The sequence below is a fragment of the Electrona antarctica genome (assembly GCF_951216825.1).
Source record: "Electrona antarctica genome assembly, chromosome: 14".
NCBI lineage: Eukaryota > Metazoa > Chordata > Actinopteri > Myctophiformes > Myctophidae > Electrona > Electrona antarctica.
This window is the reverse complement of record NC_136795.1, coordinates 26,788,293-26,803,823: the sequence shown is the minus strand read 5'-3', so window position 1 is coordinate 26,803,823 and position 15,531 is coordinate 26,788,293. Positions and strand designations below refer to the sequence as shown.

The following is a 15,531-nucleotide window of genomic DNA, read 5'->3' as shown; positions in this document are numbered from 1 at the left end:
TTAATACCGGTATATGAATAGGACTTTTGTTCTTTTTTTTTTCCTTCTTTTTTTCTTTTTCTTTTTTTACTCAATTGAGAATTTCTACATTGCATTATTGTTGATACTTTTACTTAAGTAAAAAAAAAAAAAAGAGTACTTTTTCCACCACTGCCCATGGTGTGGTTGGCAGAGAGCAGAGAGAGGAGCATGCAGCCAGCTAGGGTGTTGCGACCCTGGCCTGCATAACAGGGTTTACTGCGAATGAAAACAAACTTCCCTGGCCGAGGGGAGGGGCAGAGCATAGGAGAGGGACGGGAGAAAGTGCTCTCACATGGATGTGGCTGACTGTGTGTGTGTTAAAGTTGAGTTCACTGACTGGAATATGGACAAGTCAGTGAAAGCTGGCAGACGGATCGAACATGTTGTTGTGGGCTCCGGCGTGGTGATACTTAAGACATCGGTTTCGTTTGTTTCTGGTAAATTAAAGGTTTATTGAGGACACACTAATACTATAGTAGAAAGGAATAATAACGCCAGTCAGCGAAAGTTTCGCTGTAGTTTAGCGTAGAAAGTTGGCGCGGGTGTTTATTTCTCGTCTTCTGATTATTTCGCAACACTTACCTTGACGTCTCATTAACAACAGCCTTTCCGTTGTTTGTTTTTTTAAACATGGATTTTTTCTGTCAACGAATTCTGGACTGACTGTTTTTTTTGGAATTCCTCAACTTCTGCCCTATCCAGCCTAGTAGTAACACCATAGGCTACCAGGCTTTCATTTCTTTTATCTTTTCCAAGTTATTCTTTCTAGGACACTTGAATTTAGTTAGAGATCATGCAAAAGTTCAACTCCACTAACAGCCACCACACGACCAGCACCACGCTACCCCGGGACGCTGAACTCCAGCTGCGGTTGGCCGACAATGGAGGAGTCGGCGAGGCGAGGGAGAACGGCTCTGGGGTGGGCATGCATTTCCTCACTGAACCCGGGGAAGGGTCTCTGTTCGGCAAACGGAGGATGCTCGTGTGCTTGGATGTATTATGTCTCTGTATTGGTAAGTAGTAGTACGCGCGCACACGCACACTGCATCGCAAAGCCCAAGCTTTTAAAGTGAACTTTAAACCGTTATATTACAGGCAGCAGACCGTTATAAAGATCGAAATAAACAGAATGAAAGACGCACAGTGGGCTATATCTTTTCATTACAGTTCAGTGAAGCACCCCCCAGTGCAGTGCACAGTGCAGTCAGTCAGTGCACGTGGGGAGTCGGTGCGCTGAGGGCCAGCTGGCACACGAGGAGAGTTGTCCCGGGAATACTTCAGTTCCCATGGTAACCCTGGAGTTTCTCAAAAAGGAAGGCAAAGGGAATGGGTTTTTAAAAAAAAAAAACACATTGTTGTCGTGGTACCCCTCGTTTGTGCAGTGCCTAAAATTACTTGTCCATTGTTCACCTTTATAGCCTAGTTATAATGTCAGTAACAAACTTAACTGTGGCAAACTGCAAGCCTCTTATATAACTAATTGAATGAGCATGTTTGGATGCTGAGAGTCAGTTCATCTATTATGTCCTTATTCTGAGATGGGACAGTATGAGGGCAATGACCTCAAGAAAGTGTGTTTTTCTAGGACATTGACGTCTTGCAGGAAACAAGTGGCGTGCATGCTTGGCCACACATCTAATTATAGAAAGTTATTCTTGTTGTAAACAATAATACATTTCAGAGGAGTGTTATTGCCGTCATCTCACATGACTATGACACGGCAGGGAGAGCGGGTGTTATGCTTGGAAACGGTTACCCTGTCAGCAGAGAGGTGGAACCCGTCTAGGCTGACAGACAGGTATTCTGCCACATAGGCAGTTAGGCATAGGAACATGGCTCTGACAGACAGACCGACAGTGGCTCTTACTGACACGGTATTCCCTCTCCCCTGGAGGTATGCTATTAGCTGATCCGTTAGCGCGTTTCTCAGCGGCCCTGAACAAGTCTTTAGGAAGTGGCCTGTTGAGTGGCCCATCATCGGTCTGTCCAAATCGGAGGAAATGGTCTCTCTCAGTTCTCCTCTCAGATGCACTAGCTCAGCACGCAACCATGGCTTTCTCACGGCAAATAGAAATAGCCTGCTATGACCCCCCCTGTTATCCCCACGGACTACATTACAGCACTGCAATTGAGACATTGCATGGGCCTAAATCTGGAAAGGCCAGCTTGGAGGCATTTGGAGGGACCGTGACATCTTGTCTTGTGACTGGAAGTGTCCACCTCACTAAAGGGATTAGCGATGACTTCTTACACCCCTTGTCTCACTCTTGCCACATCTATCTTGCCCACATCCTGTCCATCTCTTAATCACTTTTTGTGCAAGCAACACCAGAGGACTGACCTTGATTCATCAGTGGGTGATTGCCAGCAATGAATGCCATGGCTTGTTGAGAAACAAACTGACCCTGCCAGCCGCAGCCTCCCCGGCTCTCATCTCTAACAATATGGTTTGTGACTAAACCAATTTTCCCCTAAATGCCATCAGATTCCCACCCAAGGATGTTGACCCGTTGATCATGATCTGTTCTGTCAAGAAAAGAGTCAAAAGACTCATTATTTACCACTGTCTGTAACTGTGGAATTTCCCCTGAAGCATCCTCGTTCGCTGCAATGATGTTATCAGTTGAAGAGGGAGTCCACTAGCTACATTCTATAGCCTCTCGCAGCCATTTCTCCCAAGTATTTTATTGCATATTGTTATGGCACTTACTTCTAAGTTGCAACTCTATGGTATTACTAATTATTAATAATTACTAAAATTACTAGTAATGACCATAACAATATAAACCTATATACTTGGGCCCCCAAGGGGTCTATCTGTAAAACCAAATCTCTGAAGTGAAAATTGCATCGTGACGTGTTGTGAGCTCATAGATCTGCTACTTTTGCAGAATGTTTGCCTAAACATGACGTTCCATGAAAAGGACAGGGTTCATGTGGTTAAATGAGCGAGGTAATGCTGAGGCGTCATTGAGGACGTCAAAATCAGGCAACTTGCTTCCTGCCTCACCAACTTTTACCCTGGCCTCCTCTTCTGGTTCAATAACAACAAGACGACCGGGTGTTGTTGATGATGGGGGCGCTGTGACGTGCACACAGAAGATTGATGCTTCACCCTGATGGATTCTTTTCAGGTTCATCTCTGAGTCAGTATGTTCCCCGTAGCTTAGAAAACACAAATGACTCAATCTGTTCAAGTGTGTGTGTGTGTGTGTGTGTGTGTGTGTGTGTGTGTGTGTGTGTGTGTGTGTGTGTGTGTGTGTGTGTGTGTGTGTGTGTGTGTGTGTGTGTGTGTGTGTGTGTGTGTGTGTGTGTGTGTGTGTGTGTGTGTGTGGCAGCGCATTGACTGACAGGGTGAGGTTTCAATAGAATCTGTGCCCTGTGGCCACTCGTCTGACGCAGGGTCCAGCCACTCAGAGGTCACGAGGTGACGGCTGTTTGTCATACCTGTGGGGCTTGTTGGGACAGGCCCCCTGCTATCTACACTGCTGTCTCCCCTCAAGCACAGGTGGCCCTCGATCACTCTGTTGTCACCCCAATAAAGCCAGTTATTTCCTCCTTTAAGAGTAAATTGAAAATTATTGCAAGAATTAGTGGGTCTTTAAAAACACATGATTTGACTCTTTCCACTATGCCCCCCCTGCTGTTTGAAGATGCTATCTCAGAATATAGGTGTGTGTGTGTGTGTGTGTGTGTGTGTGTGTGTGTGTGTGTGTGTGTGTGTGTGTGTGTGTGTGTGTGTGTGTGTGTGTGTGTGTGTGTGTGTGTGTGTGTGTGTGTGTGTGTGTGTGTGTGTGTGTGTGTGCGTGCGCGTGCGCGCAATTGCCAACAGTATGTAAGTTTATATGCTTGAAAGGGAAAGCATACCGTAGTAAATACTCGTATAAATGCTAATGTATCCATGTATTTTGTAGCTCAGAGAGTGTACAAATGCGGTTACATTTGTACATTCAGGATTTGACAGTGTAAAAAAATAGTCTAGTCTCTTAAAACCCACATTGAGTGATGTAGACTGAAAGTGTGTGTGTGTGTGTGTGTGTGTGTGTGTGTGTGTGTGTGTGTGTGTGTGTGTGTGTGTGTGTGTGTGTGTGTGTGTGTGTGTGTGTGTGTGTGTGTGTGTGTGTGTGTGTGTGTGTGTGTGTGTGTGTGTGTGTGTGTGTGTGTGTGTGTGTGTGTGTGTGTGTGTGTGTGTGTGTGTGTGTGTGTGTGTGTGTGTGTGAGTCTCTAGCTCTGAAGACGTGAAGCAGCCTGCTAGGAGAAGGGAGCCTGTATCTGCTTAAGCGATCAGACAAAGCTGCCTCTTTCCAGCTTATCTTCACTCTCTTCCTCCCTCTTTCTTCTCCTTTCTTCAGTCAGATTCCATTTTGGGATGGAAGGTGTCTCGGCAAAATGCTGTGCGTTGTGTGTGTGTGTGTGTGTGTGTGTGTGTGTGAGACTGTGTGACTGTGTGTGTGTGTGTGTGTGTTTGTAAGTGTGCTTGTATAAGAAGGTTCTTGTTTCTCTTCAGTTGGCAGAGAAAGCTGTTGAGTGAGACAGTGAGAGGCCAGCATGCCCCAGCTTGTCAAAATGTACAGAGCCAGGAATATTAATCTCTCTCTCGCTCTCTCTCTGTGTGTGTGTGTGTGTGTGTGTGTGTGTGTGTGTGTGTGTGTGTGTGTGTGTGTGTGTGTGTGTGTGTGTGTGTGTGTGTGTGTGTGTGTGTGTGTGTGTGTGTGTGTGTGTGTGTGTGTGTGTGTGTGTGTGTGTGTGTGTGTGTGTGTGTGTGTGTGTGTGTGTGTGTGTGTGTGTGTGTGTGTGTGTGTGTGTGTGATATCACAGCTGCCAGCATGGGTAGTACACTACTATAGCTGGCACGCCTGCATTGCTGTGTTGACAAATTTTCCAGTCCCATTTTTGCATGGTGATTAATAAGCCCGATCAAACACACAATGCTCTAATGCCACATTATTCTGAGGCTGACAGAAGGAAGGCCATTAAAAAGGGCCCGGTCCAATCATTAGCCGATGGAAGGAGTGATTGTACAGACTCAACCTGGCTAATGTATCTATAGATCTACTCTCTCTCTTTTTTTTTTTGACAGACAGCGCTACAGTGGTCCAGACGAACTCCATTAGCTGCAGCACCCTTATTAGCTGCACCCTTCCTTCCTGAGACAGACTGCATTAAGGCCTGTGTATATGTACTCTGGGCTTTGGCTGTCAAGACCTCTGGCCTTGTCCATTAGCATGGCACGGCACCGCCCACGTCCCAGGCTCCAGTGGGCAGAGGTGGAAAAAGTACTCATCACATTTGTTTTTTAAAGTATCAGTACTACTGCAATGTAGAAAAAAGTACAAACAAAAGCGTTGGCTTCAAAATGTACTTTAAAGTACCAAAAGTAGGATGTAGTCATTGTGCAGAATGTCCCATTTCAAGTTTTCAAATGTATAATGTACATATAATGTATGTAGAAAATAGCAGATCTACAAGCTCATGATGCGTCGCGATACGACACATTGTGAGCTTGTACAGTAGATCGGCTATCTAATTAGTAACTAAAGTTTCAAAGTTTTCAAATAAATGTAGTGGAGTAATAGTCCAATATTTGACTCTGAGAAGTAGCGAAATATACGTATTGGAAATTGGAAATAGTCAAGTAAAGTACAAAATAAATACCTCAAAATTGTACTTAAGCAAATGTACTTAGTTACTTTCCACCACTGGTCCTCTGTGAGAGTGGTGATGGAAAAAGCGGGCCAAGAGCACAGCGTGAGTGACCCCCCCATGGGGGTTGGAGGATCCACAGTAGTGAGTGACCCCCCCATGGGGGTTGGAGGATCCACAGTAGTCTGCTAGTAGGGCTTTAGTCCACACAGCTGTGTTGTTTACGTGCAGCAGAAGTTCTATCCAGACAGACAGAGGGGGAAGAAGCTGCACACGCCAAATAGTTGCTAATGTGCTTTTAACAGGTTTACTGCCACCTGCTGGACGCAAAGCCAACCTCAGACTGCCGAGGGCTCCCGAGGCGATTTAGAGGGTGAACACACAGGACGGATATCCTGTTGTGGGCGTCCATCGTAATGCTAAATAAATAGCGTCAATGCTAGCGAGCTAAAATATAGCCATCCTTGCTCTAGAAAGCGCCAATGTTTCCATCTAGACCTCCGGATAATCAGCAAAGACCTCCGAACATCGCACGTTTTATCCAAACCACGGAGAGCTCCGTAGATTTTGAGTTATTCAGCTTTTAGTCAGCCTGTATAATGGGATGCGGACGTGGGCGAGGTTGCGCAACCCGGTCTAGGATCGCTAAAGAAGGAAAGGCCAAGCCAAAATAATAATGAAAAAATTGAAATCAGCGATCCGGTTTGATATCAATAATAAAGCTTATCAGACGGATCAATCCGCCAGGAGCGGAAGGTAGTTAGATTCCTTATGGCGGAGCGTTACGTCACAAGCAGTAAGTATGTTAATGAGGTAACGGCCAATCTTTCTCTTCAGGAAACGCTCCATAACTACCCGAGATGGTCCATAGGTATTCATAGTAATGGATGAATAAAAGCATGTACGGGCAGTCTAATCTTCAACGCTAATTAACCACAGTGGCTCTGGAGAGGATTCCATCTCGGTATATACCTGCGTGAAAAATACAGTATACCCGTTAGCCCTTATCCTCGAGGCTGTCTCAGAATTAATGACCCCCCCCCCCCCACACACACACACACACACACATCCCACTATGGAGTCTCAGACAGCCCCCCCTTTGGCGCCATCCCATGTTTCCCTATCCCCGCCATCATTCTATCATCATGACACATCTCACCTGCCGGAATCTTCCCTCTTAGCCCCCTACCCCCCCCCCCACCCCCACCCCCCCCCTCTGTGGACCGCTCCTTGTCTGAGTGTCTGAAGTTGTTCCAACCACACTTCTCCCCACCAAACCAAAACACACTGACAGACAGACAGCCCTGCAGCAGACCTCAACTCTTTCCATACATACATACCACCAACACCACACAGTTGAAGAGAGACCCCTCCCCACCCAGTCCTCCTAAAACCGCAACCCCCTTCTGTTTCTCTCACGTTGCAAACAAGACACCCTTACCTTCTCACCGCAAAGTGCCGGCGAGTTGTTTTGAGTTGAACTTCCCTGACTACACATGCCGCAGTGGCAAGCCCTTTATCCCATTATAACCGGGATGGTGTCTCTGTGTCATGTTAGATTTTAGCGTTGGCTATACGAAAATACGCAGACGTACAAGCTTGCAGCATGTCACTTTGCGCTGCGCTGCAAGCTTGTATGTTTGCTGTTGTTGAACACTTTGGAAAAATCAAAGAAGTGTGAGAACTGCCGATTTAGAAGCTATTTGTAGAATCGGCGCCAGCTCTTAATGGGTTATGTTCCTGCTGACTCAGACAGACAGACAGACAGACAGACAGACAGACAGACAGACAGACAGACAGCTCTGCTTGGAGCTCACCGCTCAAGCCCTGAGGTCCAGAGCTGTGCTCCTGGAAGAAGGTCAGTGAAGCGTGGTGAGAACAGAGAGGCCTAGGGGGGGGGGGGTCTTTGGAGGGGCGGGGGACTATGTGTGGACACGATTAGCGCTAATAGCAGTAGCACATGTATGTAGCGGATGATTGCTCCTGTCGTTAGGGTGGGAGCGGTGAAGTTAACCACGTGTATGGGCTCATCATCGGATGGCCGATGAAAATGTCTGTCACTCGCCGCCTCAATCACGGCGCAGATGCACAGTGTCTGTGGTTGTCGTCGACATATTTGGGCGGTTCGCAGCGGAACACGCCCGTTGGCGTGTGGTGGGAAAGGTGCACCTCGCCGTGACGAGTGATACCGTTGCTAAAATCTCCGAGTTAATTTAACTCTTGAGTGTGTAACGAGCACACATGTGTTGAACCCCCACAGCCTTATGACACGTGCCACACAGCTGTGCCTAGCCTATTGGTGCAGGTGCCATGCCGTCGGTTGCAGTCCATGAGTGTCCAGAATTTGGCACTGTATGGCAGCAATGCTAATAATTCACAACTTTTTTACAACACTTTAGTACCGTGATTTTTTTTCCACCCTAAAACATGAACATTGTATATTATTATTATATAAGAGGAATTTTTTTTTTAAAAGTGTACAGTATTTGTTAAAATGTCTTTTTTTTTACACACCCACCAGTTCATTAAGTATGCCTGGTTTTCCTGGCGGTTGGTGATCATGGTAATCCACCTGAACAACGCACCCACAGCTGTTGTTGTATGACAGGGGGGAGGCGTTAGGTGAGGGGATCATATTGTGATGTCACTATATCACAGTTTTTTCATTGGCACGTTTGATGTCAAGGTTTCAGCCTCCAGGAAGATACAAAGGGAAGACATCATTGCACATAACAACCACACCAAGGGGTCTAATGTAGTACTGTCACCTTATAAACACATGAATAACTGGAAAAAAAAATCATGGCACTCCATCTTTAAGTGTTAAAGATGGAGCTTAAATAACAGAGTGTGGTCTCCATGGAGTCCAGCTGCAACAGATAGCAGATGGTCAGTGAAGATATAGTGAGTCTCTTTTGTTCTTCTCTGATCGGTCTCTTTGTGCTGCCATCGGGGCAGACAAAACAGAGCGGAACGTTTGGGACAATCCAGCCAATTTAGGGAGACAGAGGTTTGGGTGGTTGGGGGCAGTGGTACTGTAAAGTAACTAAGTACATATACTCAAGTTCTGTACTTAAGTAACATTTGGAGGTATTTTTTTACTTTATTGGAGTATTTCCAGTTTCCAATACTTTTACTTCTACTCCACCACATCTCGGATCCAAATATTATACTTTTACTCCACTACATTTATTTGAAAACTTTAGTTACTTTGTAGATTTTGATTATTATTACAAAACATACATTAACTCACTCAGTGCCACAGGACGCCTTATGACGCCTCCCCCTTATCCGCATCAACCCTATATATATATTATTATTTTTTGTCCATTTGAAAATAGCCAATATACAAGCTCACAATGCATCATTCATTGCGATGCATTGTGAGCTTGTAGATCTGCTATTTTCAAAATATTTTTATACCTTTGAAAACATTCGGCATAATCATTAGTTTTGATATTCATATACATTTTGAATTTTGATACCAATACTTTCGTACTTTTACTCAAGTAAACTTTGAATTCCGGACTTTTACTTATAACAGAGTATTTATAAGTAAAAATGTGAGTACTTTTTCCACCACCCCCAGGCCCCAGCTAGTCACCCCTATCTCCTCTCTCTACCACCTGGATCCCACCAAGGAGGAGCACACACACACACACACACACACACACACACACACACACACACACACACAGGCGCGTTTCACACACAATAATTTTTAATTAGGTATGTGGTGGATTCATTGCGGTTTGCCAGTCATAATCACAGCCTTGGTGCCAATGACTTCATGTCCTGTCTGAGAGGCACAGGACGCGTGCATCTCTGTGCATGTGTGTGCATGGCATGCGTGTACACGACGACACGTGCATGAGCATTCATGCCCCCCCCAACCGCCTCTCTTGAACAAAGGCTTTCTTTATCGGGCGAAACATGAAAGGCTTCGCTGTGCTCCGAAATCTACGTGTACCTGACCCAAACCGTGTTATGGCTGCACACAGGTTTGCGGAGGAGAGAGGTTTTTGTGTGGTAATAATAATGGTTTCTGGCCAGTGTTGCCAGATTCTGCAAGAGAAACAAGCTGCTTGGTCTACAAAAACAAAGCCAAAAGAAACGACTAGGTTGCATTATCTCAGCAATATAAATCAATATCTAACTCCCGTTCCCTGCCAGTGTTTACACTAACCTTTGAAGAATCACGGCGTCGCAGTTGTAACTTCATGAAACACTCACTGTAGGCAATGCATTGAGCCTCGGTTTCCCAGAAGCCTTAGGAATCGAGCGTCAGTGTTTTTTTTACAGTCACGTGATCCAAACGTGTGACGTGTCACAGATGTCCGACGGAAACCCTGTATGTCTTCAAAAATGTGATCAAAAAACGTCAAATTAAACATATAAAACAAAAGGCGGGTTTAGCGACGCGTGTTCCGCAGGGAAAGACGATGGCGAAAAAGACGGGTTTAATGTGTTCCGCAGTCAAACTGTTAATATTGCATCAAAATCTGTTTTCCCACAAAATCTATACTTTGCTGTATATCGTACATCAGCTATTTGACAATAGTCGATCTGCAAGCTCACAACGCGTCACATGAATCTATTTTTGTAGAATATATTTTATAAACAATTAGGCACACTAATCTTGCATCGGGTGCACAAAATACTTTTAGATGGGGCTATTAATGTGGGTGTCATAAAGTATTTGAGAGCCATGCACTGGTTTAAGCAACATTAGGAGGGAAGCCCAAATAAGCAGCTAAACAAGGCCAAAAAAAACCCCACACGCAACTACCAATATTTACAAGCGACTTTACAGAAATAACAAGTCGCTTATAATAAGCAGATTTGCCAACACTCGTTCTTCTGGCCCACCCAGCCCTGCTGTAGAAAACCAGTTGCCATTACGCCATGCAAACCCCCCATGCAGCGCTGCGTCTTCATCCCGCTATCATTAGGGATTAGCATGCTTACTGAGCTTAGCATGACAACACAACCGCCACCAACACTCCAGTTCACCAGCATATTTTGAGGGAAGTTTGACTCCTTCCTAGATAAACAAGCAGCTTAAAGCCGAGGTGGGAAAAGCTGGCGTGCGTCCCAGAGGCTGGTGAGGGGGCCGTTGCTGGGTGGAAGGAGGACCACCCCGGGAGGGGGACGTACTGCACATACTGTATAGCCATGAAGCCACAGCCATACATACTGGCTGAGGAGGTGGCAGAGCAATAAAAAGGCTAATTTATATAGTTACATGACCTGAACCACCCCTTGAAAATACGTAATTTTTTGTCAAGCAATGCTTGTTTGAGAAAGCCATAGGGCAAATTATAATTCAAAAGAAAGATCTGGCACACTGCGATAATGGTCCCAAAGGTGTTTGTGAAAAAGGTGTTCGTTATCATCAATAGATCATTTTGATCTACAAAAGGGAACTTTGAAGAACCCAGTGGTTCTCTTGGTGATTATTAAACATCTTTTGGAGTGTTAAAAAAGATTAAAATCATTTGGAGAGTATTACAGCAGTGTGCAGATTGTTCTATTCTTTATTTTAGTAGACCTTTCATCTGTTCGGCACCTGCTCAATTTGTGTTTGTGTGCATGCGTGCATGCGTGCGTGCGTGCGTGCGTGCGTGAGTGTGTGTGTGTGTGTTTGTGTTTGTGTGGCTTTGTGTGTGTGTGTGTGTGCATGCGTGTGTGCATGTTCTACTTTTTTAATTAGCCTTGATGGTCTCTCTAGTTCTGTCACGGTGGCAGTGGAATAGTATTGGGTGTGATGAAGTATACAAGACCAATGTTCTGTCTGTAATCTATCTGACGGCCTATAGTGTGTGTTGGCTCTATGCACGCACGGCTGCTATGTCCAAGGGCTCCATTTGTTTGCTTCAGTGACTGTCTGTAAAGGATTGTTTAGTTTCGTGTGGTTTGCTGGCTCCAGGGTGGTTTATTTGGTCGGTTGTGGTTGGTTGGGTTTTTTTGTGGGCCACTGGGATTGTTTTGTGGTTTGTTTGTTTGGTTGTGTGTTAGTCTGTGTGTCAGCGGTACGTTTGGTTATTTGCATGCAAGTGCGTGCGTGTGTACTGTGTAGTGTGTGTGTAGTGTGCGTAGTGTGTGTAGTGTGTGTGTGTGTGTGTGTGTGTGTGTGTGTGTGTGTGTGTGTGTGTGTGTGTGTGTGTGTATAGTGTAAGTTAAGGATATTCCGCTGGCTGAGGCGGGGTCCTGTTTACAGAGCGGGTCCCAGCAGAGCCCAGATCTCTGACCCTCGCATTCCAGAACCACCACTAATCGCCTCCGTCTGCGTTGTTCTCCACAGAGAGAGAACCCTCTACCCCAGCATCTCCCCTCCTCTCCTCCATCTCTGTTTCTCTCACCCCCAGTGTCCGCTCCCCGGTCCGCTCCCTTGTTTGTCAATGTATTCCAGCCTTCTGGCCATGCATTTCAACCCACTTTCTGATTTGACACGTTATTGACGAGCACACACACTGAACAGCAGCATGCATGCCCCCGAAGCATGCACATGAATAACTATCATCCCCCCACCCCCCCTCTCTCCTCCTTCTCCTCTTCCTCTCGGCTCTGCCTTTATTCACTTTCTCCATAGCTGCTTTTTGTTTTATTTCTTGCCTTTGGGTGGTTGTTGTTCTCTCACAGTGAGCTCATTCTGGGCTGTGGTCATAGATGTGTAAATTAGAACCAGCAGAGTTTCTGCACTCGTCCCCCTCCCTCTCTCTCTCTCTCTCTCTGTCTGTCCCTTTTGACTATTTGAAAGCATTCCTGCTTTGAGTATTGGGCCCATTTTGGCCCGTTTGTGTGAGACCTCCTCTCCTCTCCCCTCCTCTCCTACCCAACCCTTGCTTGGTTCCCCCTGGCGGGCCCGCCTGCCTGCCTGCCTGCCTGCCTGGCTGGCTGGCTGGCTCCGGCCTGCCTGCCTGGCTGGCTGGCTCCGGCCTGCTCTGGCTCCTCTCTATCCGTCTTGGCCAGGTGCAGAGGTTTGCTCACAGCTGCATGACAGATGATGTGAGGGGGCTGTAGAGTGCTTTGTTGCCTTGTTGTGAAAGCCGTTTAGGGGCCACTGTAAAGGCATGGAGGTTGACTGCGAGCGACTGAGGAACTGGGGTTTGCGCCGCACGGCGGGGTTGTATGGACATGGCTCGGCTTTACTGCGCCGTGTGTTTCCTGTCCACCCTTATAGCATTTGTTTGCGATGTGTGTGTCTTTGTTGTGCCTTCTTCCGCAATCATGTTGTAAATGTCAGGGACTGAGATTGGCATTTGACTGTCACATCTTGCTATTGGAGGAGCTGCGCAGAACATCTTTTTGCTACAGTAGACTTAGAGTATAGCCTTTTGGTTTGTGGCCATTTAGAGCTCTTGTCTGTTTGTAGGTTTGACAGAAAGCAAACACAGAAGAAGCCATCGCTATTGGCAGGAGTGAGGTAATAAAAAACACTGGCTATCTGGCGGAGTGCTTCACGGCGCCCATTAGGCCTCCAAATGTATTGAAACTGCTCCACTAAGGGGTCTGTGGTCTGATGATAACCACAGACCCTGGCACTTTGGATCTGACTGTAATGGAGAATGTGTCCATTACTGCTCTGACAACACAACAAGAACATTGATTATTCTCAGACGACTGGCTATATCCTGCACCCCCGACTCCCCCACGGAGACAGGGCCAGAGGTTGATGGATGGAGAGGAGCCACTCACTGGCCAGCCGCGAAGGAGAAAGTAACGAGGCGTCCTAATGGGTCAGACCTCTGACCGGGGCGGTGTGTGTCTTGTTAATGTGTGTCAAATGAACGGCATAAAGACACTTTAAAAGCAACCTCCCTCCCTCGACCAGACTTGAGCTTTATTGAAACGGATGTGCGCTCGCTGCCAGCCCTTGACCTGCCAGACAGTGATGCATTGATTGTTGATGAAGGGAGTGCTGGTTATTATAGGCTCTGCCAGAGAACTGTGTTGTCGACCCACATTGGCACATCTAATATGAAAATCTGGGACAAAGGTGATGCCCTGCCACCAGCGTGAGGCCCACACAGATGAAACATTATCTGTCAATCAATCTGGCGTCCCAATTCTGGGCAGTCATTATAGGGGAAATGTAAAAGAAAAGAATATATATATATTAAGTTTTTAAAAATAGCAAAAACAAAATCTACAAACTCGCAATGTTTCACACTGTGACATGTTGTGACTCGAGCTATGTTCAAATATGTTCTACGGTTTTCCAAAATAGCGACAGTTAATGCTTGAATGTCACATGGTTCAAGCACAGGTTGACAGAATGTGTACGTGATCGTATTGGTTAGTCTTTAAGTTCTATATCTCTCCACCACCACAGTCTGGTTGCAGATCCCCACCCAGGGACGATACAACAACCTGATAAGAGGATTCAAGTTCATGCCGGTGTTTTCTGCGCAGGCGGCAGGAAGGAAGGGAACCCAGAAGCCCGCATGCAGAGATTTTTCTGCTGAATCCTACGTGGGAAATCTGACTGTCAGAAGGGACTTTCATCATTCGTCCTGCTTTGAACCCATGTAGGCTAGTTAAAACTAGTTGAAATGACGCTTGCTCATCAGGGCCACAGGGTTTCTGACGAAGCATTTCATCTGATGCCATGGTCTTTACTTGTCAGGATTTGTATTGACTGGAAAATGGGTGGGTGGGTGGATGGAGCCGAGGTCAGAACTGCAGCAGGATTTCCACATTTATGTTTCGAGTTGTGTGTGTGTTTCGCGGCATGTGCGGGAGCCTCCGTCCATATGTGCGCGAGGAGCCAAAGATAGCCGAGTCACAGTGGAGCTGCATGTGTGATGCCAGGAGATGTGGAAGAGAGCGTAGCGCCCAGGATTACATTAGACAATTGACACTGGGTGAAAAAAAAAAGATGTGGAAGAGATGAGTGAGAGATCAGGGTCAGAGCAGCGATGTTTTCCCTATAACTCTCTGGCACGCTCTCTCTCTCTCTCTCTCTCTCTCTCTCTCTCTCTCTCTCTGCTCTCTCTCTTACACCGGGGCTCCACCGGACGCGTTGTGTCTCCGTCGTGTGCGTCAAAAAACAAACCGGGGCAATTTGAATGCAGTTACGCAACGCAACGCGGGCAGTGGAGCCACCCTTCATTGATTAAAAAGGGAACATTCCCTGACGGTGACGGTGACGCGACGCTGACGCGCCCGGTGGAGCCCCGGTGCTACTCTTGTCACAACTGCTATCTGCCTGCAACCTGTTTTTGCTCTATCGTGCTGTTGTCTTTCTTAAAGGACCACTTCACCACTTTTCAACCTATCTTCATATACAGTAATTGGTCCTCACTAATGTTGATAAAATCCCACTTTTTCTCCTACTCTGTCTGTGTCTCATAGGAGGGCTGTGGGCAGTTCAGAAACCTGTCTTGCAGTGAAATCATCAATGGGGAAGGAAATACAAACGGCAGGCTTTCTATTCCTGAAAAGTTAAATTATTATAAGCCATCGTTCTTGCGATAATAAAATCTAAGTATATATATATTGTATGTCTTGTTTAAAAATAATCTGCCTAACATGTCACTGGAAGACGGTTTCTGAACTGCCCACAGCCCTCCTATAAAACACAGACAGAGTAGGAACAAATTGTGCTATTTTATCATGAACATTAGTGAGGACCAATTTTATAAAGATAGGTTGAAAAGTGGTGAAGTCATCCTTTGAAAACTGTCTTAAACTTAGCTATTTTTAATCTATGTTTGGTCTCTCTGTCTGTCAGGGCATCTTGACATCCCGTAGCCTCAGAGGTCACCAGGAGACAGTGTTTGCTACTGTTCTTCTGCAGTTTACCGTAACTGGAGCTGATCCGATCTGTTTGGACTGTATCCAACCAATCATGCAGCTATTCTG

General features: G+C 46.1%; 1 protein-coding gene across 1 annotated transcript in view; it reads left to right on the top strand.

Moving 5' to 3' along the window:
- The first annotated feature begins 316 nt into the window (after positions 1-316).
- Positions 317-15,531, top strand: part of ppap2d (phosphatidic acid phosphatase type 2D) — a 33,430-nt gene continuing 18,215 nt past the window's right edge. Inside the window, exon 1 of the mRNA XM_079521238.1 lies at positions 317-1,034. Within this exon, the coding sequence (XP_079377364.1) occupies positions 815-1,034 (220 nt within the window). The 5' untranslated portion in view covers positions 317-814. The remainder of the gene's footprint in view (positions 1,035-15,531) is intronic.